Source organism: Columba livia, chromosome 14, assembly GCF_036013475.1.
Source record: "Columba livia isolate bColLiv1 breed racing homer chromosome 14, bColLiv1.pat.W.v2, whole genome shotgun sequence".
Lineage (NCBI taxonomy): Eukaryota > Metazoa > Chordata > Aves > Columbiformes > Columbidae > Columba > Columba livia.
The window spans coordinates 18172296-18199567 of record NC_088615.1 but is presented as its reverse complement, the minus strand read 5'-3'; the positions used below and the strand labels follow the sequence as shown (position 1 = coordinate 18199567).

The following is a 27272-nucleotide window of genomic DNA, read 5'->3' as shown; positions in this document are numbered from 1 at the left end:
TCCAGCCTCTCACCAGCTCCATTCCCTTCTCTGAACTCACTCCAGCACCTCAAGAGCTTTCTTGTCATGAGGGGCCCAAAATTGACTCCAGAATTCCAAGGTTTGGCTTCACCAGTGCCCATTCCAAGGAAATGGTCACTACACTGGTCCTTTTGGCCACACTACTGCTGATCTGACTTCTTCCCACCCCCTCTTCTACGCCAAACCACACAGGACCACAAATCCAGGAGATATTTTAGGTTACCAAGGGGTATACTGCCTGGATTAGGGATGACATATGCCACGATGACGCTCTGCACTGGATCGGGCCAGCCTCCCAGCTCACGGTTCATCCCGGAGCTCCCCTCCTCTCCCTCATTCCCCCCCTCACTATCTCCCGTTCCCAAAGCCTCACTTACATCTTCCTTATTATCCTCCTCCCTGCACTATCTGGGTCACCCTCCCCTGCCATTACCCCAGATAATTGCGAGCTGAGCGGGGGCCACAGACAGCAATCCGGCAGGCAGCACCTGCGCCACTGCCCGTGCACCAGCCAATGCACTGCCTCGGTGGACATCGCCCTGCCTTCCTCACCCTCTCCTCCTTGGGTCCCTCAAGCTGACCTGGTCCCTTGGCTCTTGTGGAAGGCAGGTAAGCTGGCAGGGTTGCAGGCAGGAGGGATAGCCTGAATCACTGGGCATAATCACTCTGAAAAGGGTTGGGGTTGTCACCCTTGCACTGCCCATGAAGCAAGGGGCATTTGCTAAGTGAGGAAAAGCCTTGGGAGATATTTTGGGGAATGGTTCTCCCTGAAAAGCTCCTGTTTCTGGATGAGAAATAGCCGAGTCCAAAGGCAGGGGGGGTCTCAGCCTGGCGCTGTCTGTGTCGGTCTCCTGAAGTCCTGCTCACAGGCACAAGCAGATTCAAGCCTCACCCAGAAAAAATATTAAATAGCACCATCTGGCAACCCAGCAAACTCTTCCCCCTCCTGTCAGTGGGGAGGGGGTAATTCAGGGCAGGAACCAGGCCACACCAAGGAGCGGGCCACCAGCCTTTTGCACAGCGGTGGTTGGGCATCCTCCTGCCTACAGCCTGGCTCCATGTTCCTGAGTGGTGGGAAAAGAAGACCCCCCCATCATGGCCAGGCCAGGATCTGGAGTCCCCAAAGGCTGACATGGTCCTATTCGGTCCCAGCATGTCCTGAGCAGCAGAGCTGGACGCCGCTCCTCCCACAGGGACAAAGCCAGCTTTTTTTGCACATAATGATACCTCCAAAAGTGGCCCAGCCTCCTCCCAGAGCTGGTTTTAGCTCAGCTAACCCCACAGAGAAATTAGAGCTGGGCTGCCCAGAGACCCCATCCCACTTCCCTCTCCTGCCCGGCTGTGATGCCTCAAATCCTGGGCAAGGGAGAAGGTGGAACAACCTGCATCCTGGCTTCTCCGAGCAGGGAATGGGACAGGACACTGGGATTTTGGTCACTCCTCTACAAGTTTAGCAGAAATGAAGTTAAACAGAGGATGATAGGAAAAGCATTAAAACCCAGCTGGACCCCAAGGCTTTCCCCCATCAGGGATGGTGCGTCCTATGGGATGGGGCTGCTGCCGCCCCTCTGCCTGACTGTGCTGTATCCCAGCTGCCTGCTCTGCCCTGGAACTGCCTGCACTTCCCTGCCTGTATTTCCTCTGCCTGTGTTCCCCCTGCCTGTGTTACCCCTGCCTGTATTTCCCCAGTGAAGCCGTGGAGAGGAGGTGCCTGCTCCGTGCGATGGCATCAGGGTGGCTGCAGTTCCAGCCTCTGCAGGAACGCAAAACCATCAATTAGGAAATAACCGCCTCGCCTGTCCTTGTTAATCCCCTCCTCTCCGGGCTGTTATTTATTATTTATGTCGAAGGCGCCCCGGGATGCACTGTCGGAGGGATGCCTGACAGGCTCAATCTGTACCATACAATTACATCCTCCTTGCCAGCTGGGGAAGCCCTTTCTCCACTCCCACCACCCCACTATTTTCTGCACCTTCTGCAAGGTCAGAGCCAAGGGTACCAGCCACCCCCACCCCAACCACACCATCCTCATAGGTACAGGGGAACCCTGGGGACACCGCTTTGGCCCCATGCTGAGTGCGTTTCCCATTCACAGTGGTCCTGGGGACACACCAGCCCTTTGGCTGCTGGGCATGGGCAGCTCATCCATTGTCCTCCCTTTACCCCCATCCCAGCCATGGTGCTTTGCCACGGGCACAGCAGCATCCTAGAATGAGCCACAGGATGTGGCTGCCCCATTCATCCCCCCTCACCTGCCTGGAGGGGGGCCCAGGCGAGCTGCTGCAGAGGCATTAGCTGAGCCAGGATTAACACTCACCAGTGAAAAAATAACTCCATCCAAACTGCGTCTGTTCTGGGGGCCTCATGTGCAGCACGAATCGAAGCGTAGGCTCCCCTGGGAGTCCCGGAGATGTGTGTGCTGCAGCCGCGTCAGCTCTTTGCAAGGGCTGCTGATGCCTTGGCTAACAAGCTTCCAGCTGTATGTGTCTTATGCACACCTGAGGATGGAGCCAGCCACCTTCGTCTCCTCCCTGCCCTTCTCCCAGCTGCTGTCCTCTGCCCATTCCCTGCCAGTGCCATCACCTCCTCCAGCCACCCCATCTGGGGACCAGTGCTGGGGCATGGGGGTCAGTAAGGGCATCACTTGGGGACATGCAGGCATGACAGGGACATGTGCTGGGACTCAGAGACTGCGCAAGGATCCTGGGCAAGCACTGGCACTCAGGGATCTGTGGTGACCAAAAAACAGGTTAGGGGACTTGCAGGTTGGTATCTTATAGAGCTATGTGGAGTTTGGGGGCTGCGGGGTCCATAAAGGTGTTGGAGTATCCTGGGGAGCTGCAATGGGGCCTGGGGGCTCATTGCTGAGCCCCACCCCACAGTCCCCCATGTGTACAGACAATATGTGTCCTCCACACCGGGATGCCAGAACAGCTCTGGCATGGGTGCCAGGCACTGTAGGTGCCCAGGGACACCCATCTGTACCTGCAAACCCTTCCCCTCCCAGTGTCCCCAGTGTCTGCAGGGTCCAACCCATCCCCATGCTGTGCACTGATGTTGTATTGCGAGCCAGTGTGTAGGATCAGCTGCATGCTCAACACATGCATGTGTGCAGGTGTGTCTTCCCAAACTCATGTGCGCAGTCACTGCCTCTCTCTTGGGAGACACCCTGGGGAGCTGCTGGTATTCCACAGCTGAGCAAATCCTTAGGTTACCAGCTGCCTGCAGGAGTCTTGGACCCCGAAGGGGTTGTGTGGTATCTGTTGGGGATGTGTAGCAGGGTCTGACACATTGTTTACCTGTTGGAGCTGCTAAGCTCCTGCTCATCAGCCTTTTGGCTCTCCCAGCATTGGCCATTGGTGGGTTGTATCTCCAGGAAAACGCAACACCCTGGAGCACAGGCCATCTGCATGGGCAAAGGCTGCGGCTCCAGCTGCAGTGGGCATTGCCGGCCAGCACTTTAATAACAGCCTGAGGACAAGAGGGATAAAAATAGCCCCCGTTACTGCCTCCCACTCTCCAGTCTGTGGGGAAGTGGCTTCCTGTCACCCCAGCCCAGGTGGTTATTTTTAGGCTGTCACCTCCCTGCTTCTCTCGTGGGTGGCTTTTATAAATAGCTGGTACCTCTGAGCAGCTCCAGTGCCAGGCAGGAGCTCAATGTGCCTGGCAGAGCTGAGCAAGACCCTGCCTCACCTGCCTGGCGGCTGCCCAGCCCTGCCTGCATACTGCCATCAGCCTCTGGGCATGGACAGCGGGGTCAGAGCCCTGATCCCACCACCCACCCCTCCCTGACAGTCCCCAGAGCTTGTGCACAGCTTCCCCCACTGCCTGTGCTCACCTGGGTGCTCCAAACACCGTCCCCCCAACTGGGGTACCCCGTCCTGCAGCTGCTGCCTCTGCATCCTTATGGCTCCTGCCCCAACACCTTCTCCAGCCCTGATCCCCATCCTCTGCTCCTGGGCTCCCCAAACCCCATCCCTGTGCTCCAGCTCCTTGCAAGGTCCAGCCTCTGCTCTCCTGCAGTTCTGTCCCGTCCCCAGGACCTGGAGCATCCTCAGAATCTTCCTCCTCCACTTGTTCTCCAATTTATTTTAGTAGCTCTACCTCGCCAAGTGCCCATTGCCCGGCGTCATTTCCCTGGCACGGTTTTGCCCGGTGTCGGCTCTCTGTGGCCGTAAGTGCTGCAGAGTGGCGGCCGCAGTGCCGTAATTAGCCAGGTACAGCAGGAACGCACTTGCAGCCTGACAGCTCTTCTGGAGTCGAATGGGAGCCAATTAATCTAATTAAAGTGGCCACTGGCTCGTTATCCCTGCACAGTTCACAAGGCTACAAAGGCACCCCATCCTCACTGTGTCCCTGCCCATGAGCTGCTCTGATAGATGCATACGGGTAGGTGCAGAGAGCCCACGTCCTGTTCTGTCCGTGGATACAATGTGCCCAGGGCACTGCCCTGAGGTGAAGAAGGGATCACAAAAGCTGGGTGCCCATGGTGGGGTAACTCTGCTCCATGCATCGGGCAGCCAGAGCTGCTGGCACATGGCTGGGGTGTTGGTGATACCCACAGGAGATGCATGCAGGGGGAAGCCCGCTGAGGATGCTATGGCCATGGGGTTTGCATTGCATGCCGTGAGGCTGCAGTGCCAGCCATGCCATCGGCCCCAGCAGCAGCTGGTGGGGTCTGGCCCCATGCCATGTCCCAGCAAGGAAAATCTTTGTTTCCCAGTGCTGGAGCAGGTCCTGCCGGGTGGCGCGGCTGCATCCTGCAAGCTAATTATGAGGCAGGCTGAGGAGAAGGTCTGTCTGCACAGGTGTCTGTCAGCAGGGCGCTGGCACTCACACTGCCTAATTAGACACCCTGCCAGCCTTTAATGAGAACAAATGAGAGGCCAGCCAGTGCAGGGCTGGGCTGTGGCATCCGGACCCTGTCCCGTGTGCTGGTTCTTGCCCAGTGCCAGATCTGGTGACCACTCTTACTAGGGCATAAGGAGGGGGATACACCAGTTCAGCCCCCTGTACTGGGGAGCCCTGGCATCAGGGCAGGGTTTGTCTGGCCCCACTATGCCCCCCAACCATCCTCTGCCCCACAGGCCACCATGTACCACCCCATCTGCAACCTCCTGGTATCCCCTGACCCATCCCCTTGCTCCTTCACAAAGTCCTTTGTGACCTCCATCACCCTGGGGTGCCTCCAAAGCAAGGTCCTGCCATGCCACCTCCCCCATAGCCCAGCTCATTGCAGAGAGGGAGTTTGATGCCGGGTGGATCTGCTCACATAGGCTGAGCCTCCAGTTATCCCCTCATCAGGTCAACCACTGCCAGCACCCCACGAGACATCCCATGGCATGCAGATTGGCACCTCCATGCCCTCAGCCTGGAAGCACTGACCCAGCTGCACGGCGGGACTCAAAAGCACTTGCTTAGGTGCTTTGAAGTCTGCCCCATGTCGGGCTTCCACATCTCCCTGTAATCTACAGGCAAACAGACCGACTTCCTGGGTCAAGCAGGCAGTGTTCTGCAGCAGCATATCCCTGTGCCTCATGCCCCTGGGCACAGGCAAGAACCCTTGGTGGAGCAGGGAGCAGGAGGGGCAGGGTGGCCAGAACAAGTTGGGAGAACCAGCTGTGCTCCAAAAATGTCAGTGAGGCTTGAGGAGGGGCTGCAGGAGAAGACATCAGGACAAGTGTACCTCCAGAGAGGGACATTCAACCAGCAGGACCTTGGACAAACCTGGAGGCTGCAGCAGGGCCAAGCAAGCTGGAAAGAAGGTGCAGGAGAGATCTGGAAGACAGTACTGGAGCGAGCCCAGCCCTGTTTACAAATTCCCTCTGCAAGCAGGTTTGATACCAGTGGGCACCGGGGCATGATGGAAGGTGTGTGCCCAGCCTGGGAAGCAGGGACGGGAGCCCAGCCAGGCTGGGGTCAGTGAGCCCACACACAGGACCCTGGCTCTGCAGCAGCCCTATGAATACACACACCCACACACTACAGCAACATGCTGGGATGCTGAGGGGGGCGGGAGGCAATTGCTTGAGGCTCCCAGGGGGCAACAGGAAGTAATGAGACAAGACCAAGCATGGGGTAATGCCGTGTGGGAATTAGGAAACATTGTCTGGCAGAGGAGCAATGGAGAGGAAGGCACCTCCCCAGGAGCTCACTCGGGCAGGCTGCCTGCTCTGCAGGGCACAGGCAGGGCTGGGGTGGGGGTGTGGACTCCCCAGGCAGGGGGTGTCTGGGGTAACACAAAGGCTGTGCAGTCTGGAGGGGAAAATGTGCCATTAGGGGCCATGCTTGTCCCACATCCCCACTACACACACACACGTGTGCATGTACATCCCCCCGTGTGAGTGCACACACACATCTCCATCCCCATGTGCAAACTCCCCCTCAACCCTGTGTTCACACCAGTGTGCGCACACCCCTTCATCCCAATATGTCCCCCCCATGCATACGCACCTTCTCTTGTGTCCTACACATACGTGCCTCCATCCCTCCTTGCATGCACGTCTTAGCTCTTGTGCACCTCTGTGCGCACGCCTCCCTTCTCCCCATGTACGTCCCCACCAAAAATCACCCTCAGAGCACCTGGGGCTGAGACTCAGTGTCCCCAGGGCCCTGCCTGCCCTGGGCTGGGGAAGGATAGCCGCATTCATGCCACCGCAGCTCTGCTAGCCCGGCTTCTCCCGGCAGGCTGCCGTCACGACATGGCTTAGAGAGATTTAAGGGAAAGGCGGGACATGCCAGGTCAGAGGCCAAGGCCAACCCCACTGCGCCAGGCAGGGGGTGGTGGGATTTGCTGGAGTGCCGGGCAATTTCCCTTGTTCTCTGCTCTGTTCTGTTATTTTCGCAGCGGGGTCTGAGTGGTTGATGGGCAGGTTGGTATCACCAGCACAGCCCCCTTCTGCTCTGCCAGCAATGCTCACCTGCCTCCCAGCCCGCCTGGCATGTGCCTGCTTGTTCACAGGAGGAGATGGACATAGAGTAAGGGGCTTTGCTGTGAATTTGCAAGCTTTCAGGGGGTGCAGGGTGCACACAGCACCCCCAGTGGTCCAAATTCCATCCAGACACAGACCCACTGCTCCCGTAGCCCTGGCAGTCTGTGCCATGCCCATGCCGGGCACCCCACAGCATAGGCCACAGTGGGAAGGGGTGGAGGCCGTTGCTGGAGAAGAATGGAGGCAGCTGGGGACAGGGATGCTGATCCCCTCCATCCAGCCATGGACCAGATGCTGGGGAGCTGCACAGGGCAGAAAGCGTGGGGTGGGGTGGGTCCTGCAGCCTCAGCACCTCTTCAACTCCCTTCCAGGAAGGCCGGTCCATGGCCTGCAGGGATGATGGAGCAGATGATGCTCTTGGTCTGAGGCAAAAGGCAGAGCAGAGTTGCCATGGAGACCAGCTATGTCATTTTAAGGAGGCATGGAGGCATTCACACCTATCCCTCTTGGATGAACCCCTGCAGTGGGAGGTGAGGGCAGCAGGGTGGGGGTGACCCCCATCCCCTTAAAGCCTCAGTGGGCTGGCTGGTCTCAGCAGTGCCACCCCATGCAGAAGCCCCCAGTGAGGCTGCAGGCAGGGCTGCCTGCCCAGGGCGTGCCCCAGGGCCGGCCTCCCTCGGAGACAGCTAGGAGCAACTGGGGGCACTGGGACACTGCTGCCACCCCAGCCTGAGCATGTGATAGGGAGCAACCTGCAAGGAGCAGAGCTCAACACATGCCCCCTCCCGAATTTTCCTGGGATGGCCCCTGTGCTGCGGCAGCACTGCGAGTGTCAACCCAGGAGCTGGGTTGAGGTTCAGGGTGAAGGCAGTAATGCCTTGGCTTTCTGGATGATTTAAGCTTTAATTAAAATGAGGCTTTAAGTATTAGCAGCCCCCATTTCCCTGAAACCAGCAGGAGTGGGAACACTACTGCTCGGCCTCTTGGCACCCGTGGGCAGCACCAGTGCCTCTTGCTGGAGTCCCCTCCACATCGCCATGGCCCCACCGGCTGCTCATTGGAGGGGGAAACAGGAAAAAAACCCACAAATACGGAGGCAAAAAAAAGGGATACAAAGATTTCCCCCCCCTTCCCCTCTCCGCTGGCCCTGAGGGTGTCCAGGTGTGATCTAGTCTAACCAGATAGCCCTAGGGCCAGGAGTTGCTGTTTGCTGGATGTTTGCTGTAGCCCCCCTTGGCCAGCCATCCCCTGGCCCTTTGCAGGGTCACATGCAGTGCCTGCACCCCGAGTTGAGCAGCTCCGTGATGCTGCCAGCTCTCCCCGAGGCTGTCGCTCTGCTCAGTGCTGTCACCATTCAGAGAGGACTGGAAGGAAAACGGCATTGCTGCACCGGTAAGTGGATGCCCGGGAGGATGTCGGGTGCCAAGGCAGGTGCAAACACTGCAGGCCAGGGTGCCCAGGGCAGGGGTCTGCAGCAATGTGGGGGCATGGCTGTGCACGCTGCCTGCACGGGGGCAACCAAGCCTGCAAGCTGCAAGCAGAAATGATGTCTTGATGGGGTGTGGGGAGAAAGAAGGGCAGTTGGTTTTGGCACGGCTCAACAGGAGATGCTGGCACCATCCTGGGTGTCAGGGTCATGCAGGCAGGGTACAGGGACATGATGTCCTGGCAGATGCTCGCCCAGAACAAGAGAATGTGGAGCTGGGGCACGGGGCTATGCATTTGATATGGTGTGAGGTGTGTGCACACGGTGTGTGTAGTGTCAGCTGTCCGTGCAGTGCAGGTGTGCAGCGAAGGTGTGTGATAGTGTGCATGGGAGATGTGGGTGCACCAAGACACACGGCCGTGCTGCGGTGCGCAGTGTGAGCTGCAGGTGCAGTTTGTGTGTGCGACGGGAGGTTGTGCACGCCTGCAGTGTGGTGTGCATGTAGTGAGCTGAGAGTGTGTGAACTGCAGTCTGCAATGCAAAATGCCGTGGGAGGTGTAAGCAAGGTGTGTGCATGCAGTGCACACTCATGGGGGGAGGTGTGAGCAGTGCAGCAAGGTGCGTGCATGCAGTGCACATTCACTGTAGGAGGCATAAGCAGTGCAGTGCAGTGCAGTGCATGGAGGTGCATGCATGCAGTGCACACTCGCTGTGGGAGGTTTGAGCAGTGCAACGCAGTGCACCATGAGAGGCGCGTGTGTGCACGGACATGGTGAGAGGAGCACAGGGTGCAGTTGTGTGCCAAGGGCAGACTGCAGTGGCCAGGGGTGGCACAGAGCAGGATTCAAGTACTTGCAGCCCAGGGATCCTTGGCTGGATCCCAGTGGACTTGAGCTGCATATCATCTCCCAACACCTTTGGGAGCTCTTCGCCCTGGTCCTTCTCAGCAGTGGCAGCACCGGCTGCCAGAGCCTGGCACACGTCTAGAGCTGCCCGGCCAGGCGGGAGCATCTCCTCCTGCCATGCCTGCCAAGACTCCCACTCCTGAGACTCTACGACAGGAGAAAAGGGAACAAAAATTCACGTTTTCACATTTAGCTTCCTTTGTACTCAGCTAATTAGCGCCTGAGTCTGGTGATGTCATTAAAGCAGCACTAAGTCTTTATTGGGGTAATTTAATTTTCCCTTTCATATCAGGATGATTTCCTTTGTTGGGGTAGGTGCTGAGGAGGGGGAAGGGCTCGTGCAGACAATTGCTATTGTCAGGATAAATAATTCCCCTGTGGATTGACAAGGGGGGAGGTGGGCTGGGGGGCTGGGATCTGTCACTCACCAGGGTGGCAGCAGGAGCCGGCCAGCCCCCGGGGAGCTGGGTGCCTTGGGGTGGCTCAGAGTGCCTGTCCTCAAGCTGCATGGGCTTCCCAGTCAGAGAGACACCTGTCTTGTCCCCTTTCCAACCACTGAAAGCACAGGAACCTCGACATTCAGGAGGTGGGTGGGTAAATTTGGGGGTGTCCCATGCAGCTTCCACACTTCTCCCACCCTGTCACCATCCCTGGTGCCGATGAGAGGAGGGAAGCAGACTGCACAGGGATAAAAGGAGCATTTCTGAGCCACCAGAGACCACAGATATAGCAAGCCACTGCAGAAATACAGGGCTCTGCATGCAGCTGGGACACGCAGGGGAGCAGGGAGCTGCAGGGCTGGCATAGAGCAGGAGGAGCCCTTGCAGGGATGTCCCACCTCAGGGGGGTTGCAAGTGACATCCCCATACTAGGAATGATTGGAACTAAGCTCAGCAAATATCCCACCTCTCCAACCCCTCTCTGGGCTCTGTGCACAATGTGGTGATGCTTGAGCACTCACTGCCATGCCAAACTAGGCACAAGGAGGAGGACTTGGCATGGGGCAGAGACGCAGTTGCTGGGATAACAGAGGGGCAGGAGGATGCTCAGCATTGCCCCTCCCTGGGACACCCTTGGGAACAAGTCTGCAGGCTCTTTCCTAGCTCTGCTTCCCCTGTCCAATGCCTCCTTGGCTCATGGTGCCCCAGGAGGGACCCCAAACACAGGGTGAGAGGCAAAGGAGATATCTCATGTGGTCAGAACTCCTGAGGACCAGCTCCCTCAGTTGTTGCAGAGCGTCACTAGCAGCAGATCCCCATCCCATGCCTGCCTCACCATGCTCACCATCCCCAAGCAACAACAGAAAAGATGGCACATCCCTGGGAAAGCAGTTGGCAGACACATGCCACCGCTCAAGTCCCAGTGCCCCAGGAGCTTGGGCATGACCCATGGTAAGGCTCTGAAGGGGCAATGCAGGGGTGCAGGCTCACCCTGGCATATGGGTACATGTCTTGCCAGGGCAGAGCTGGTGGCAGTGGTGTCCTGGTCCAGCAGACCATCACCAGGGTAGGAGGAGGTGGCTGGTGTGATCCCAAAGCCCTAACTCATCGAATTTAACTCCCCAGACACTTCCAGAGGAAGAGTTCTTCCCTGAAAATGAGGAGGGATTTGCCTGGGAGGAGAGAGCAACTGGAGGGAGCCATTTTCCACCCCCTCCCAGGTCCATCTCCAGAAGGAACGAGGTCCTTATAGCCTTTCTGGAACCCACCCTGTACATCCTACCTTCCTCGAAGCCCTCGGGTGCTGCCACCGGCTTGGGTGTGGACCAGGAGGAGGGGGAGATGGGCTGCAGAGAGGAACGTCACACCCGAAACACAAACACCAGCTTGTTGGTAATTAGCAAACGTTTCAAGAGGAATGATGAGAAACCAGTGACAGGCAGGCGGGTTGCTATTAAAAGCTGCCACGTGTGATCCTTCTCCAAGCCTGCTGGCCCCTCCTTACCTGGCGCAGGGGAAATCAGATGCAAACCTGACATTAATGCAATGTTCAGGGTGAGCATTAATTGCAGCCCTGGCAGGAGCAACGGAGCCAGGGGACGGCGGCGGGGCCAGGGCATGAGGGTGATGGGTGCCTTTGCCTCCCACTGCCGGGAAGGGACCCGCCCAGTGCCTTTGGGTGCTCTTCTCCCCACCATCCTCTCCGACCTTCTCGTGGAGGATGAGAGTCACGAGGCGTGCTGAAGTGAGCACTCGGCACCCCGCGTGTCTCCGCAAGCAGAGGCACTTGCTTAAATGTTAAGGGCTTGTTTGCAACCAGTGGAAGGGAAGCAGGAGCTGAACGCCAGCTTGACGATTGCTCCTCCGTGCCTTCCGGAGCCAAGGGGCTGGGAAAGTGCTCATCCACGCAGGGAAGCATCCTCGAGTGATTCCTCCATGCACTCAGCCCCCAAAATGCCTCTCTTCAGCCTCATGTAGCTTTTATTTTTCTGTCTCAAAGACTTTCCAGAGCATCCCAAACATTACAGGAACATCCCAAGCATTAGAAAAGGTGTGTACGTGGCCAGGGCAGTGTTTGCAAGGTGGCCTCAGGGTTGATGCATGGTGGTGGGATCGGTCCTTGTCTCAGACTTGTAAACCAAACCCAGGAAGAGCCAGGGCACACAGTTCTGGAGCAGGAGGAGCTCAGGCCAACAGTATCCAGGCAGAGATGTGGTGGCCTTGGGCCAGTAAGGTAGAGATTGCAACAGAGCTGGGGCGAGGGTGGATCTGCTCAGCAATACATCTTGCAAGTGACGGGAGCTGGGAGAGTAACCTAGTTCTGGCTTTATGAGATAGGTTCCCCTAATCCCCACTTCATGCGATGAAAGTCAGTAATTGCTGTCTGACTCTGCAGAACAGCAAAGAAGATCAGCTGGAAGGGCCAAGCCCACTAGCAGTAGGGACCACCGCTTTGTGGGCTAGTGAGCATCCCTTGTCCCTGCTCAAGGTGTGTGCAGTGGTGCCTGTGTCCCTTGCCATCATCTCAAGGTGATGACTCTCCTTGCTTCATGATTTCTGCTGGCCTGACCACCATCACACCTCACTCCCAACCTTTCTGCTGTTCAATGGCTCTACCCGAATAGTAACCGGCCTGGAGCTGGCGGTAACCACAAGAGCAGGAGCATGGATGAAGAGTGCACTCATCTGCCTCTCAGCAGGGTCCTCTTGCAAGTGATTTACTGAGCAACAGCAAGGTTTTGCTTTTAATGAGGGCTGGTTTTGCTGAGTGGGGTTTTGCTTGGTCTCCTGCTGCCCCAGGCTTTGCCAAAGAAGGTGAGTCTCTCCAGCAGGCTGAAGACCTGGGAGTGACACAGGCTCCTTCTTAGAGCATCCCTAGGGAGTTTCCAGCCATGGTTCTGCCTTAATCTAGCACTGGGGACAGAGCTGCTCTAAAAAAGAAGTTAGACAAGACACCCCTACCACCAAGTCCCCTCTGTCCTGGCTGTGCAGCTGTGGTCCTCTGTTAGCTGAGAACTCCTGCCATGCAACTCAGGTGGAGGCAGAGTGGAATGTGAGGGTTCCTCCAGCTCTGGGTTGATTTGGATTAGTGGGATCCTTGCAGGGGACATGTCACAGAAAGGCAAAGAGGTGCCTGAGGCCATTGGTGACACCTCTCCCCTGTCACTGCTGAAGAACGGGCCAACCCTCAAAAGTGCAGGTAGCTGTAGCAGTCCCACCACCACCAAGAAAACCCCAGAGTCAGGATGCTTCAGTGTGGCTAGGGACATCACAAGGGATTATTACCCAAAACAGTCAGCCAGGTTCCCTGTGGGGAGACTGACTATAGGGGAACCCCCAAGTCCTAACATGGAGCTGGGGACAGCAGGTCTGGAGCAAAGGACTGTCATGAGGTGATATCAGATCTCCTTGCTGCCAGCCTCTGCTAGATAGATCTGCCCTGGACCTTCTCGGTGGTCTTCCAAGGTTGACAGAGTGCCCCAGTGTGCCCCATGGGTGGTGACATCCTCTTCCCTTGTGTCCCACTCCTGCCTGCTGGACAACTCTTTGGATGCCCTCGCACCCTCCATCTGCTGCTGTTTACCAGCCGTCCACTTTGCCTTCATCACCCTCCTCAGCTTCAAGAGCTCATTTGGTTCATGAACTGGTACCTGGGGAGGCAGTCCTGTGCTTCAGGTTTGGCCAGGTTGTCTTGTCCCTGATTTGGGGTCACCCCTGGGGTTGTGTCCCTGCCTGTCCCCACAGCTGCTGCGCACCCAGGCTGCTGCGGCAGCATTGTGTGGGTCTGTGTCCTCCACTCCGTGCCTGCTTGGGGTGATTTGTGTCTGACAAGCATTCTGGTCATTGTTTAAGGGCTTTTCTTTAGACTACCAAAGTACAGGCAGCTGCCACACTTCTCCCCTCCTTAATGTATTGTCTGGCTTGTCTGTCTTCCCTTGAGGCTGAAAACACCCTCTGCCCAGGCAGCATCTCTGAGCTCTCCTCCTGCCCGGGGTCAGTGCTCCCATCAAACACGTTTGTGAGCTGCTCTGGTTTTCTCAGCTTTATTTCTGCAGGAAGAAAGCCTCACACTTGTTTTCCCATCTATACGCTCCATGTTCAGCCCTGTTTTGCCACCAGTTTTCAGTCCTGGGGCATGTGCAGGGTTCCCCTGCTCTTGGACTACGGCCACCCTGCCACGAGGAGCTCACCAAGCTCTGTTCCTGGTGTGGAGGGGCCAGCTTTACTCTGCCGCAGTGTGGGACCAAGCCAGGAGAGCTGGACCAGAAACCCCGGAGAATCCACGATGTTTGCCCTGGCCCAGGAGATGCTGGGTTGCGTGACACCAGTGACACCAGAGAGGCTGAGCTGGCAGTGATGCTGCTGGAAGAGGCAGAGAGAACTGAGGGGTCCTGCAATGGAGAAAGGGGTGAGGAAGATAGGGAGGGGTCCCCAGCCTGGTGTTGTGCAGCTCCTGCCCAGGGTGGTGTGTCCCCCCCCGCCAGTTGCTGCAGAGGGGCGCTGAGTGCACACAGGCGAGGAAAGGCGGGGAAGAGGGGGGGAAAGATCTTTTCATCTAAAAGGTTACATTTGTCCTACTTCCTCCCATCTCCAGCAATTAACTTGAAGGGAGACATCACTGCTAATTGAGCAGTGAAGATCAGGAGCAACAATTACGCCTTTTGACAAGAGACAGCACAAGAGGGACTGCTCCGAGGCTGAGAATGGTAGGGAACAGTTTCTATGGCAATATAACTTTCCTCTCTTCCTCTCCAGCCATAGAAATGATAAAAATGTAGATTTCTCCCTGATTAATGATTTAATGAAAATAAAGAAAATTCTAAAAAAAAAAAAAGAAAGAAAAAGTAAAAAGAGGGGGGGTGAAAAAAAATCAATAGGACGCAATGTTTAGCATGAGTCTGCGGCTGCAGGGAGAATCGATGTCCTTCTCCAGGCTGGACGCGGTGAAATCTATTACAGCAACGTGCCGAGGACTCAAAGCGGCCCTGCCGTTTGGTAATTAGGCAGCGGACTCACACGGGGGAAACGTGAGGGCTATATTCAGATCTCTGATCAAAGGAGCTGCCCATCAAAGAACTCCTCGCACTGGCTTCTCCAAGAAACCTTCGTCTCTCCTGCCTTCCTTCCTCCTGCCTGCCTTCCCCCAGCCTTCCACACCCCTCCCTGAAATCATTATTTTTAATTTTAATTATTCAGCTCGTTCCCTTTGCGAGGCGGCCAGGAAAGGCTGCTGGGGCGTCTGCCAGCCCAGCAAACAGTGATCTCCCGTGAAGGGAGGTGAAGGCATGACCAGCCACAGAGGTGGCCCCAAGCTGGTGGTGGGGTTACAGTGGCCCAGCAGCTGTCCCACAGCTGAGAGCAGGCATGCTCAGGTGCCAAAGCCCTTTCTTCTCCCTCCTCACCAAGTTAGCACAAGCATCCTCTGGTTTGCAACACATTCTGCAGCCCCTTTACTCCCCACTCAAACAAGCAAGTTTGGGGTGGTTGTTTTTTTCCTGCAAGGGGCTGTTGCTTTAGGATGCAGGGAGATGGCTGGGGTGGGACTGGCCACAGTCCCTCTGCCAAAACAATGCAGCAGGTTCAGGTCAGCTGTGTGCATGTTCATCAAAGCAAAATGCAGCTGACTTCAGCCAGAAGAACCTGTCTCTGCGAAAGACCCCAGACAGCGGGGAGCAAGCAGGGTGCTGCAGCCCCTTGGCTCCTGTGGCGGCTCCTCCCGAGCCCAACCTGGGGTGCCTCCTGCAAAGGTTACCTCCATGCCTCCCAGCTGCCCCTCAGGGGTGCCCTGTCCCCATAGCAGAATCCCAGCATCCCTGGAGGCAGCAGCCCTGCATCTGACTGTCCTGCCCATTCCTGCCCACACCAGGAGCCAGCAGTGCCCTGGAATGCCCATCTCTAGCCCTGGAACTCTGCAGGGACAGAGAACAGGCACACAGAGGGACTTTCCCACCTCCTCAGTTCCTATTTTATTACCGAACTGAAGCATAAAACACACATAAACAAATCTAACGGCGAGAAATGGGTTGCTATCAAATCAACAAATTAATCTAATTATAGGGCTGATTAAATCGTATCAGATAAAGCAACGACTCCTTCCCGGTGCTCAGCAGCCGCGCGGCAAGGCAGGCAGCCCTGCTCGCTCTGCTGTTGGGTCCAGCTGAGCCATGGCACAGGCAGGGTTCAATCCCTTGGGCCCCCCAGGCCTGGCAGCACCCTGACAGCCCCGGCACAGTGGGGAGTACCAAGCCCCCGAGCCCCAGTGATGCACAGGATGGTACAGCCGTCTGCTGTGCAAATCTGAATGGCAAATGTAGATGCAAAGTACATGATTCCTCAGGATTAAAGATGCAGCTCTAGCCTGCGAAATGTATGCAGGAGCCGTCTTTGGAGCAAGATTGCTTAAACCTAAGCCTGCTTTAGGTATTTGAGGAACAATTTTATCGGTGCTGTTTGCAGAGCTTTGTGGGGTCCGTTTCCACCTCTCTGTGCACCTGCACACACCAGCACCCGTGTGCACATGGGAATGCACTTGTGCACCAGCACCCAGGGGTAATGCCCTCCCTCCCAGCCAGCTGCTGGCAAGAAAACGCATCCTGTGAGAGAGGCAAAAGCTCTTTATCGACTAGTGACACCAGTGGTGAGGGCTGCGGGTGTGGGACCACTGGCAGATTTTGTACAGCAAGGCGCTGGGCAGCTGCAGACCTTGGCTGGAGGCTTTGAGGCTCTGAGGGTCACACAATGATCTGGTTCCTCCATTACTGCAGGTGTTGAACTTCAGATCCTTCCTCTTGCATGACTCCAGATGAGAAGGTGGAGAAAGCACTGGTGTGTCCACCTGGTTGGGGACGTTCAGGCTCCCAACAAGCTCCCACACATCAGTACATCTCAGTGAAGAAGGAAAATCCTTTTAAAGTGAGTGTTGGCCCTGGTTTCACCTGCCTTCAGAGGGTGACAGAGGTTTTGCTGCTGCTGGCAAGTTGTTTTCCTCCTGTCAGGACACCCTTTGCTCCCAGCCATGGGTTAGTTGAGCTCTTGATTCTCCTTTTCTTACATTTGTCTTAGCTGAGTTGTTCTGTTCCAGGAACAAAGCAGTTGAGCAACAATATTTTGTCTCCTAATGGAAGATTATACCACAGTGCTGTCAAGCTCAGCAGAAGACGAGAAGCTCAAGAGCCCTGGTGTGGTGCAGAGCTCTTAGCTCTCTCAGGGCTCCTGGCGGGTTCTGCTTTGTCCCCCAGCTTTTCAGGGGATGCTCCGCTGGTGCTCTTCTCCTTCACTCCCCAGTTCAGTCCATCCTGGTCAGCATTTGGAGGCCAAGAAAATACACAGCAGTGGGTAAAGTGTCGTATTTGTCAGAGCACAGGGCAGGATGGTGTGGCTGAGACTGGCAAGCGACACGTGGTGCCACATGTGCAGAGCTGGCAGGGAGCATCCAGCCAGGACAAAACTATGAAGCAGGCACTTAGGAAGAATAAAGATGCGGCTATGCTGGGCCCAGCTGGGGCAATCAGCCCAGCAGAGATTACAGCAAACCCTCCTTTCGTGTTCAAAGACCCCTTTCCGCTGCCTGCCCCCAGCACGCAATGGCTTGGCAGCACCACAAGGACTGGGGTACCAGTCCTGGTGGGGACCAGCTGGGGTGGACAAGTGGGGTTCAAAGCGATGCCTTCCCAGGCAATGAGCTCAGCTTCAGTCACTCTCACTACTATTTTTTGATTAATCAATCCTTAATCTGTCCTCCCCCCTTGTAAAAACACATAAATAATGTGAGCACCAGCTCAGGTATACTGAGCTGCCAAGCCCTGCACCCTTGAGCAGTGCCTGCCCAGCAATGTCGCTCAGGGAACAACATCACAGCGATTTCACATGTATTTGGTAGCAGTGAGTTCTGTGGTACCCTGAACCCTGCCATGAGCCTGAGTGACACAGATATGGGGGTGCTGGGGACAACCCTGGAGTCGTCCTGGAGTGGGGTTTAAGCTGCTGGTGCCAGGGTGGGCAGGTATGGGGATGGTGCAGGGGGTTCTGGGCAGGGTTCCTCCCTGCAGCTTTGCCAGGGGAGCACAGCTGGGACAGGGGGCATAAACCAGCCACCAAAATGTGCTGCCAGTGCCCCCAGTGCCACACCCACCCTCTTCTTGGAGTGTGTATGTGCATGGTCTCAGGTTGCACCAGAGTAGGTTCAAATTGGACATTAGGAAACATTTCTTCATGGGAAGGGTTGTGAAGCATTGGAACAGGCTGCCCAGGGCAATGGTGGAGCCACCATCCCTGGAGGGGTTGAACAGATGTGTAGACGAGGCTCTTAGGGACATGATTCAGTGCTAGATTTAGGTAGTGGTTGGACTCCATGATCTTAAGGGTCTCATCCAAGCAAAATGATTCTCTAGCTCTATGACTCTGCATGTATGCACGCATATGCATGTCTGTGCAGAGGTGCACGCATATATACACACATGCATACGCATGCACATATGGATGTGCATCCATGCCCATAAGTGCCCACGTGTGGGTTGGTTGGGGGGAGGCTTTGTTGAGAGAAATCATTTCCCAGGCTGTGCTGATGCAGTTTAGCAATCAGAATAACTTTGCTGATGAATATTTAAGACGAGCGCTGAATATTTAAAGCATTCAATTATTTTAATGGCTTCTAAGTGTGACAGCGGGAGGGGACAGGGGGGATAGCTGCCCCCAGGTCCAGCACAGGGCTGCGGCAGGGAGGGCAGGCGAGGATGCTGCAAGGCAGCCCCTGTTCTGTGTGGGGTGGGGAGAAGCGTGTTGTCCCCAGTAGGGTGGTGGCATCTCTGTCACTGCTGGGGAGCTGCCGGCTGCTGGTGCAAGCCCTGTGGAGCTCAGCCGGGTGGGCACAGCCCCAGCGAGCAGGAGGAGAATGGTGCCTGGCCATCCTGGCAAGCTGAGTGCTGTCCTAGTGCCCTAATTCCTGCATGAGCAGTCTCGGCATGTGCCAGCACAGCATGATGCCAACCCCCTGCTCTGTGCCACCAGTAACGCTGCTGAGCTGTTCCTGTCCCTGTCCCTGCACCATCACAGCGGTGGGAGCACCTGTGTGCCCCTGCACCAGTGCCACCACCTACACTTGGACACGCCAGGCTTGCAGACACTCCCTGGGGTGTGAAGGGCACAGGAACATGCAACTGGGAGGCCCCAGACCCACAGTGGGGATGGCAGCAGGGAGCATAAAGGAGCACTTTCCCAGTGCATGCTCCTGCAGCCATAAATATTCATATTCTTATACTAATTTTCCATGTACTTTTCTGTCACATCCAATTTTATTTTAATTTCCCTTTATAAACCTCCACAGTTAATGCACTCTGTGCTCCCATGATTACCCCAATCAGCCAGCGCTTTAAACACAATCCCTGCAGGCAGCTCCTGTTGGAAGCTCTAGGATCACTGAGCATCCCCGCCCAAGCTGTGCACACTTGGCAGACCCACTGGCCAGGGCTGCTGCAGAGCTCCTTTGCCAGCCTGCAGTGGGCACAGCTCCTGGCGTGGTGGACACGGTCTCTGTGCTGAGCTGGGCTTCCTGCAGTGGCTAGACCAAAGGACATAGCCAGAGTTTTGCCTCTTTCCAGCAACCATTGTCGTGTCCGTGTCCTGTAGCACATGTGTCACACAAACTTGTGTCTTGCATGAGGACACAGCTGTCCCAGTACTGGTGTTTCCCTGGGCAGGCAGTTTGACAGATCTCCGCTCTGGGCACCCTCCTGTGCTGCACCCATCCAGCAGTGACACTCTCCTGTGGGCAAAGTCTGGCTCCAGGAGCTCCTCCAGAAGAGGAGCAGAGGGGTGCGCAGGATCGCTGCGCCAGGGCTGTGCCACTCCAGCCGGTGAGCTAAGGCTGTGCCAAGGCTATGCCAGGACTGTGCCACACTGGCTGCCTGGGCTCAGCAGTGGCAGCCCTGCCGGGATGTGCTGCACCATGCTGTGCCATGCCAAGCAGTCTGCCTAGGCTCGGTGATGCCAGCCCTACAGTGTTGTGCAATGTATCAAGAACACTGTGGCCAGCTGGACTAGGGAAGTGATCGTTCCACTGTGCTCAGTGCTGGTGAAACCCCACCTTGAATCCTGTGTTCAGTTTTGGGCCTTTCACTATAGGAAAGACCTTGAGGTTCTGGAGAGGAGATGACGAAGCTGGTGAAGGGGCTGGAGCACAAGTCTTATGAGGTAACTGGGGCTGTTTACCCTCGAGAAAAGGAGACTGAGGGGAGACCTTATCACTGTCTACAACTACCTGAAAGGAGGTTGTAGCATGGAGGGTGTTGGTCTCTTCTCCCAAGTAACAAGTGGAAATGAACAAGAGGAAATGGCCTCAAGTTGCACCAGGGGAGGTTCAGTTTGGATATTAGAAAAAATTCTTCCTGGACAGGGCTGTCAGGCATTGGAACAGGCTGCCCAGGACAGTGGTAGAGTCACATCCCTGGAGGGGTTTAAAAGGCTTATAGACAAGGTTCTTAGGGACATGGCTTAGTGCTAGAGCTAGATTGTGGTTTGAGTTAATGATCCTGAGGATGTCTTCCAACCAAAATAATTCCACGATTCTACAATTCTGTGTGCCATGCTGTGAAGCCTGCCCAGGCTCAGCAGCACAACCCTGCAGCACTGTGCCACGCCGTGCTGTGCCATGCCGTGCTGTGCCATGCTGTGCTGTGCCATGCCACGCAGACTGCTCATGTTCAGCAGCACCATCCCTGAAGCACTGCGCTCTGCCACACTGTGCCATGCTGTGCCGAGCAGGCTGCTCAGGCTTGACAGTGCCATACCTTCAGGGCTGTGCTGTGCTGTGTCATGTCAGCTGCCCAGTCTCGGAGGAGCTGTGCACACCAGGGAAGTACCACATGTGTGTGTATCAATGCCAGACTCTGTCCTGGAGGGTGATAAAACCAGTGTCTGAGCTGTAGCCTGTCTGCTGCACAACTCAGGCAACCCTGGCCATGTCCTGCTTGCAGCGTCCAGCACGCTTCTTCCTGTCTGCCACCAACATCCTGGCATGACTCAGTGCCAGCACACCGCTGATCCCACAGCACTGCAGGGCCCCAGCAACCCTGGAGGTACCAGAGCTGGCCAGGCAGTGCCAGCAGTTGTGCCACGGCTGAACAGCTGGTACTACACATGTGACTGCACATCCTTGCACATACCCATGTGTGTGTGCACAGAGATGTCTGTGTGCAGGCACCTCTTGGTCCCTCACTGGGGACCTTGAGCCAGACTGTGACCTGGACACATAGTGGGCATTAGGCTGGGGGATGGCACACATCCCTAGTGGGACAGAACATCTCCCTGAGCTGAGCAGGACATGTTCCCAGCAGAGCAGGATGTGTTCCTACTGGGGCAGAACATGTCCCCCCTGGGGAAGGACATCTCCAGCAGGACAGGAGGTGACCCCAGCAGGGCAAGTTGTGTCCCTGGTGGGGCAGGATATGTCCCCAGCAGGACAGGACATGTCCCCAGTGTGCCAGGTTGTGTCCCCAGCACGGCAGGATGTGTCCCCAGCAGGACAGACTATCTGCCCCTGTCCCAGGGGCAGCCCCAGAGTGGGGTCACACAGCATGAGGTGACAGGAAGGTCCAGGGCTGCCCGGACACAGAGCACCGCTGGCAGAAGGAGACAGCACACTGATGGGAATTTGTTCCTCACCATCCACAGGGACGTGAATTAAAGAGGCTGGGGGAGTCTGTGCTGATCTCCTCCTGGGGGTCTCTGGAAAGTCTCCCCTGGGCAGGGGCAGGGTGGCTGCCGTGCTCCTGCCAGCCGTGGGAAGTCACTCAGGCTCCACTCGCTCACTTCAGAAGACCTCTTGATAAACATTTATAAACATTTGTAGTATTTTAAATTTCCCCTCAATAATTTATGAATAGTTATTTTATATACTTTAAAGAGGGTAATAATGTAAAATTTATAAGGCGGGAGCGCTCAGAGTGGCAGCGCGGCGTCGCAGGGCTGGGAGCGGGAGGCACAGCCTTCCCCACCTCTCCGTGATTGAAACTTTAAAGGCTGCAGCAGTGGGGTAAAACGGGGCGTCATGGGGACATGGAGGGGACGAGGGGGCACGTGAGCAAAGGGGACATGGGGGACACGCGCGGCCGGGTGGGGTGGCTGTGCTGAGGCTGGACTGCAGGGTGGTAGAAAGAGGGAGGGATGGAACAGAGAGGAATTTGGGGATGGAGGGGGATAAGTGATGGGGATGAAGTGGAAGAAGGGGAGCATGTGAGATGAACGAAAGGATGAGCAGAAGAAGGGAGGGAGGGAGGAGGGATGTGTGCAAGGGAGTGATAACCACAGCGGGAGGCAGTGGGAGCAAGGGATGGGGAGAAGGAGGGATGGAGGGAGCTCCGGGGAGGGTTGAGAAGCAGCTGGGAGCCGGAGATAAAGAGGGAGGAGAAGGATGCCCAGCACGGAGTGCGGGAAGGTGTCAGGCAGATGGACGGATGGATGGATGAGGGGGTGGACGGATGGATGGATGGATGGGGGATGAGTGGAGCAGGAGGGAGGGAACAGGGAGAGGTGTCTGCAGGGAGGTGGGGGTGCACTGGCATGCCTGGGTCTGCAGCGTGCAGGGCGAGCAAGGTTTGGGGTGCAGATGGGGTGCAGGACAGTGTGAGGAGTGCCTGGAGTTACGGGGGTGGGAAGAGGTGCGTTGGGGGGCTGTGGAAGTGTGATTGTGCCTGGGAGGTAGCCCTGAGTGTGCACCAGGATGTGTGTGTGCAAGCCACGAGCGGGAGAGTGTGTGGGCAGGGTGTGAGCACACATGCAAGGTGTGGAGGTGCAAGGTGGGTGTAAGAGCACACGCAGGCTGCGACTCCACTCCAGAGAGGTGAGTGTGCATGCAAGATGAAAGTGTGCGCAGCATGCAGGGCCAGAGTGCGCAGTGTGTGGGAGCAGGGTGGGAGTGCTCATGTAGGGGTGAGCATGCCTGTGCTGCAAGTGTGCACAGGGCAGGAGTGCACGTGCGGAGTGCTAGTGCACACACAGAGCTGAAAGCAAAAGGGTGACTGTGCTGCGTAAAGGTACCCTCCCCACTTTTGCCCAAGCTCCCAGTGGTTCTTCTGGGAGAACCCCCACATCAAGGCACCCCCAGTGCCAGCCCCTGCCCTTGGGGACAGCCCTTCCCCAGCTCCCCAGGGAGGTGCAGGATCAACGGTCTATGCCAGACTCCCAGGAGTGCCCTGAGCTCCATGAGGACACATAGCTGGTGGCCCGTCCCACACAGGCCACACCAGCAGGGCCCAACTCAAAGGGACTCCCCCCTAAATCCTGCCCAAATTACCAAGGCACCTTAAATGCCCAAGCAAAATCTGTGAGGAGCTGGCAGCTGCAGAGAGGGACCTGCCACAAAATGATAATATCTGCCATGCTATATATAGCGCTGCCTTTACATACATATACAGATATATACTTATTTATGCTGCTTCAAGGAGGATGTCAGGGAGAAGGGGAACACACAGGTAGGGCATGTGTAGGACTGGGGGGGTGAAGCGTGGGAGGCATGCAAGGTGTGAGCACATGCAGGGGGCACGAGTCCATGTGCAAGTGTGTGCGGGGTGTGAGCATGCAAGGTGTGAGTGTGCAAAGTGTGAGTGCGTGTGCAAGGTGTGAATGTGAAAGGTGTGAGTGCCTGTGCAGGCTGTGAGCTTATGCATAAAGTAGGATGTGTGTGCAGGGTGTGAGCACCCATGCGAGGGGTGCAAGCTCTGCATGTAGGGCACAAGCATGCTCATGCAAGGCAGGAGTGTGAATTCAAGACGTGTTTTTGCAGGTGGCAAGCGTGTGTGCAAAGCACAAGTAGGTGCAGAGGGGCTCGGAGGTGCTGTGTCTCCAACTGGAACAGCAATGCCACTGCAGGGCACCCATTGGGGTGCAGGGTCGGGGCACAAGCAATACTTGGGGCAACACAGGGTATGAAGGGAGTAGGGGATCGGGCATCCCAGGCTCCCTGCAGCCAGGAGCAGAGAAGGTGCCGGAGCTCTGTCAGCGGAGGGAGGATTTCTTTATTTTGATGATAATTTCCCGGTGTTTGGGGCTGTCAGGTTCCTGGTTAGCAGCTCCCCCTCCGCGGAGCTGCTCCATGTAGTTGACACTGCAATTGTTTTCTGAAGAGAACACGCGACTCTCTTCTTATGTATTCCCTTTCCCGGTGTTTGTATTTGCTTCAAAGTCTCCTCATCACCCTGTTTGGTGACAAAAACTCATGTCTGGAGATCAGGGTAATGTGTTGCTTTTCAAAGCCTGTGGAGGAGGGGGCTGGTAGACACGGGTTTGCTGCATTATTTACTTCCCCGCAGCGCTCTGCCTCCCTGGCAGTCCTGCTTGTTCCCCCATGGGTCTGGGGGACCCACCCTGACAGCTGGGAACCCCTCCAGGTGCTCAACCTCCCAGTCCATGCTCTGGGGTGGTTGGGGGCACCCAGGTACAGCAGCACCCAGGAGGAGTGTAGGGGCTGAGGGCTACCCATGCCGTGCCGAGCAGACAGGGTGTCCTGTTCAGCCAGAGAGCAGAGTGGGTACCCCCATCTTTGTGGTGTCACACAGCTCTGCAGCACATGGCATGTTGACAAGGTAGCCCATCCTTCTCCTGCATGCCAGCTGGGCCCTCGGGGGTCAGTAGGTCTGCAGCCCAGGCTCCCCCTTGCATAGCAGCACTCGCTAACTGACTATATCTCTGTCCTGTGATCACCTTGGCTGGTGGCCTGTCCCAACCAGTGGGACTCCTGCAGATGTGTCCCCGCAGCTGGTAAGAAAACTGGGGCAAGAAGTGGGTTGCAGGAGATGGGGGGGCATGCAGGAGTGGTGTGTGCCACTCCAAGCTCAGCGCCAGTGCTCAGCACACACATAAGGAGGCTTATAGTGCATGTGGCTGGGTGTGCACAGCTGGGTGTGCACACTGAGCACAACTGAGTGTGAATCGTAGCACCCGCTCGCTCAGACCAGGGACGGGTGCTGGGGAATGGTGCTGGCAGGTGCGCCGGCACAGCCTCCCCCTCCACGTGTGTGCAATGCCACGAGCAGAGGCAGTTCTCTATCTAATTGATCAATTAATTATCTCCGGCATTCAGCTGCATATTGGTTTTAGATGAAGGGATAGGCTAACAAGCAGATTAGACGTGTGTGTCTTCAAGAGAGTGAGCGAGTGAGATGTGGGAGGAAGGAAAAGAGATAGGAGATATGCGAATGTGGAATAAGGGCCCCTTGCTCTTGCAAAGGCTGGAGCCAGGAGCTGGAGCTGGCGCCGGGGACAAAACTGCAGCAATGCGGAGGCACCGTGTGGGGGATGCTCCAGAAACGGTGATGCCGAGACAGAGGATGCTCCAGAAATATTGGTGCTGGGGAGGGAGGATGCTCTAGAAGTGGTGGACTAAAGCAGGAGGATGGTCCAGAAATGGTGGAACTGAGGCAGGAGGATGGTCCAGAACAAGCACCGTAGCAGGAGGATGATACACAGCAAGGATGCTCCACTAGCAGTGCCGAGAGCCCAGTGTGCACCATGGTCTGCAGCCCTGGCCAGGTTCATCCTTTTGCCATCCCCTTCTGCCCACAATGGCCGGGGACAGTCAGGGGAAACTCCTGGGTGCCACCAGTCATCAAGGACCATGGGTCTGGGCAGGTGGCATGACCATGCACATTGGGCAGCATGGGCAATGAGAGTGCATCTCCCGGAGCCTTCGTTTTATAGGATAATCAGCACCCCAAAACTGCTGGGATCAGGCAGACCCATGGAGATTTTCACTGAAGTTCATGGGAGACGATGGCATCAGTGTCAGCCCCTGCTTGCCCCAAACATCCCCTTGTGGTGCCCCCAGGGATGTCCCCTGGGGGCAGCCGCGGGTGTCAGCCATCCTGCCTGGTACCGGAGCTCATTAGTGCGACAGGCTGTCATTCAGGCTGTAGCCAGCCCTCGGGGCACTCCTGTAGCTGGAGGGTCTCCCGCTAGCATGGGGCAGGTGATAGAGGCTTTGTGTCCCTCCAGCACATTTTGCAGCCCATGGGGACAGTGGGGAGAGCTGCAGACTGCCACCGAGCATGGTGTCACCCTGTAGATTGTGGGGGGCCAGGGAGCCTGCAGACAGGCAGAGTGTGTGGGCAGGAGGAGGGAGCAGCACCCACTGCCGTCCCTGCCTTTCACCCCAAGACCATAGCCCCGAGAGCCTTGTTCCCTGCCAGTCTGTGTCAGCGCTGATCCCCACCTGTCAGCGCAGGATATGACAGCCCATTAATGACCATGGTGGAGCAGGATGGCTCTGCGCACAGGGGAGGGATAATTGTTTGACTTTCTTTACTTCCCATCCTGCTGTCACTTGCTCTTTGGAGCCCTGTCAACCATGTGGCATCCTACAGCCCCCTCCTGCCGCACAAACAAGCACCGCACGGCTTGATGCGCACACACGCTGTATCCTGCAAGCACTGAGCTCTCACACATGGCAGCTCACAAGCATGTGTGCACACACCATGTGCACAAATGCCCTTAGCCTGTGTGCACACAGCAGTGATGTACATGCACGTACACGTGCAAATGCGGTTTATATGCTGCATGCATGTCTCTGCAAACACATGTACAACATATACACGCACACAAGCTTTTTTTCTGGGGACATTCAGCATTAGGAAAAACACCCACGTGCTGGAACACACGCCTGTTCAGCATGTACACACACGTGAACACACACCCATGCATATAAAACTCTGGGAGATGTATATACAGGCACACACGACCCATATGCAGCACCGAGGTACAGAAATACACCCACACCTACATCCTCCGTGCATCTGCAGACACGGAGCACACACATGCCCTTGCCTGGGCACACAAGGCGCAAGCATGTCCCAGTGGCTTTGCCAGTCAGGGACTCTGGTTTGTCTTGTCTGAGCTCCAGCCACCCTGCTCAGCCTGGCACAGGTACAACTGTGACCCCAAAACCTGCCTGGGGAATGTAGGGTTTACCCCAAACATGCACACTGTGTGCACTGAGTGTGCATAAGTGTGCCCAGGTGCTTGCCCAGCCACCTCCATGCTCCCAGGGCTGGGCTCCCACCACGTCCCACAGCACAGGAGGAGCAGACAGAAGGTGAGTGGGGTTGGGATGGGGCTGCAGGGCAGGCGATGCACTGCCAAGGAGGAGGAGGAAGGAGGCAACGCCAGCAGAGGTTGCGGTCACCGGGCAGCCATGAGATGGGTGAGCTGGCAGTGACAATGCCATACAGGGACAGCTCATTGCATCTGTTGGGGCCCCCGAGGGCAGAGAGCGTTTCCCTCGTTAACCAGGATGTGCTGGCCGCTCAGGCTGCCTGCCTGATGCCCACAGCGCTTCTCCACCCCGCTGTGCCCGCCGCCTGCCTCGCCATAATTAAAGATCCAACGACCTTTGCCGGCTGCCTGAGACGCTGTAACAAATGAACGGTAAGTGCCAGATTACAGCGCGGCTCAGCAGCCCCGCAAATCCCTTTAATGAGACATTTAGGCAGGGCCAGCGGGGTGCCTGACTGCTGGGGTGGGCTGGTGCAGGCAGTGACAGAACCTTGGCCATCACCTGGGG

The 27272-nt window shown here is 56.5% G+C and overlaps 1 protein-coding gene across 2 annotated transcripts in view; it reads left to right on the top strand.

Annotated features, from left to right (window-relative positions):
- The first annotated feature begins 480 nt into the window (after positions 1-480).
- Positions 481-27272, top strand: part of LOC102093436 (START domain-containing protein 10) — a 48821-nt gene continuing 22029 nt past the window's right edge. The window contains exons 1-2 of one of the 2 annotated variants that reach the window (XM_065030314.1): positions 481-630; positions 10850-11116. In XM_065030314.1, coding sequence (XP_064886386.1) covers positions 11066-11116 — 51 coding nt within the window. In that variant the 5' untranslated portion in view covers positions 481-630; positions 10850-11065. Of the gene's footprint in view, positions 631-7972; positions 8346-10849; positions 11117-27272 lie in introns of those variants that run through there. The other variant, XM_065030313.1, reaches the window with a different exon arrangement.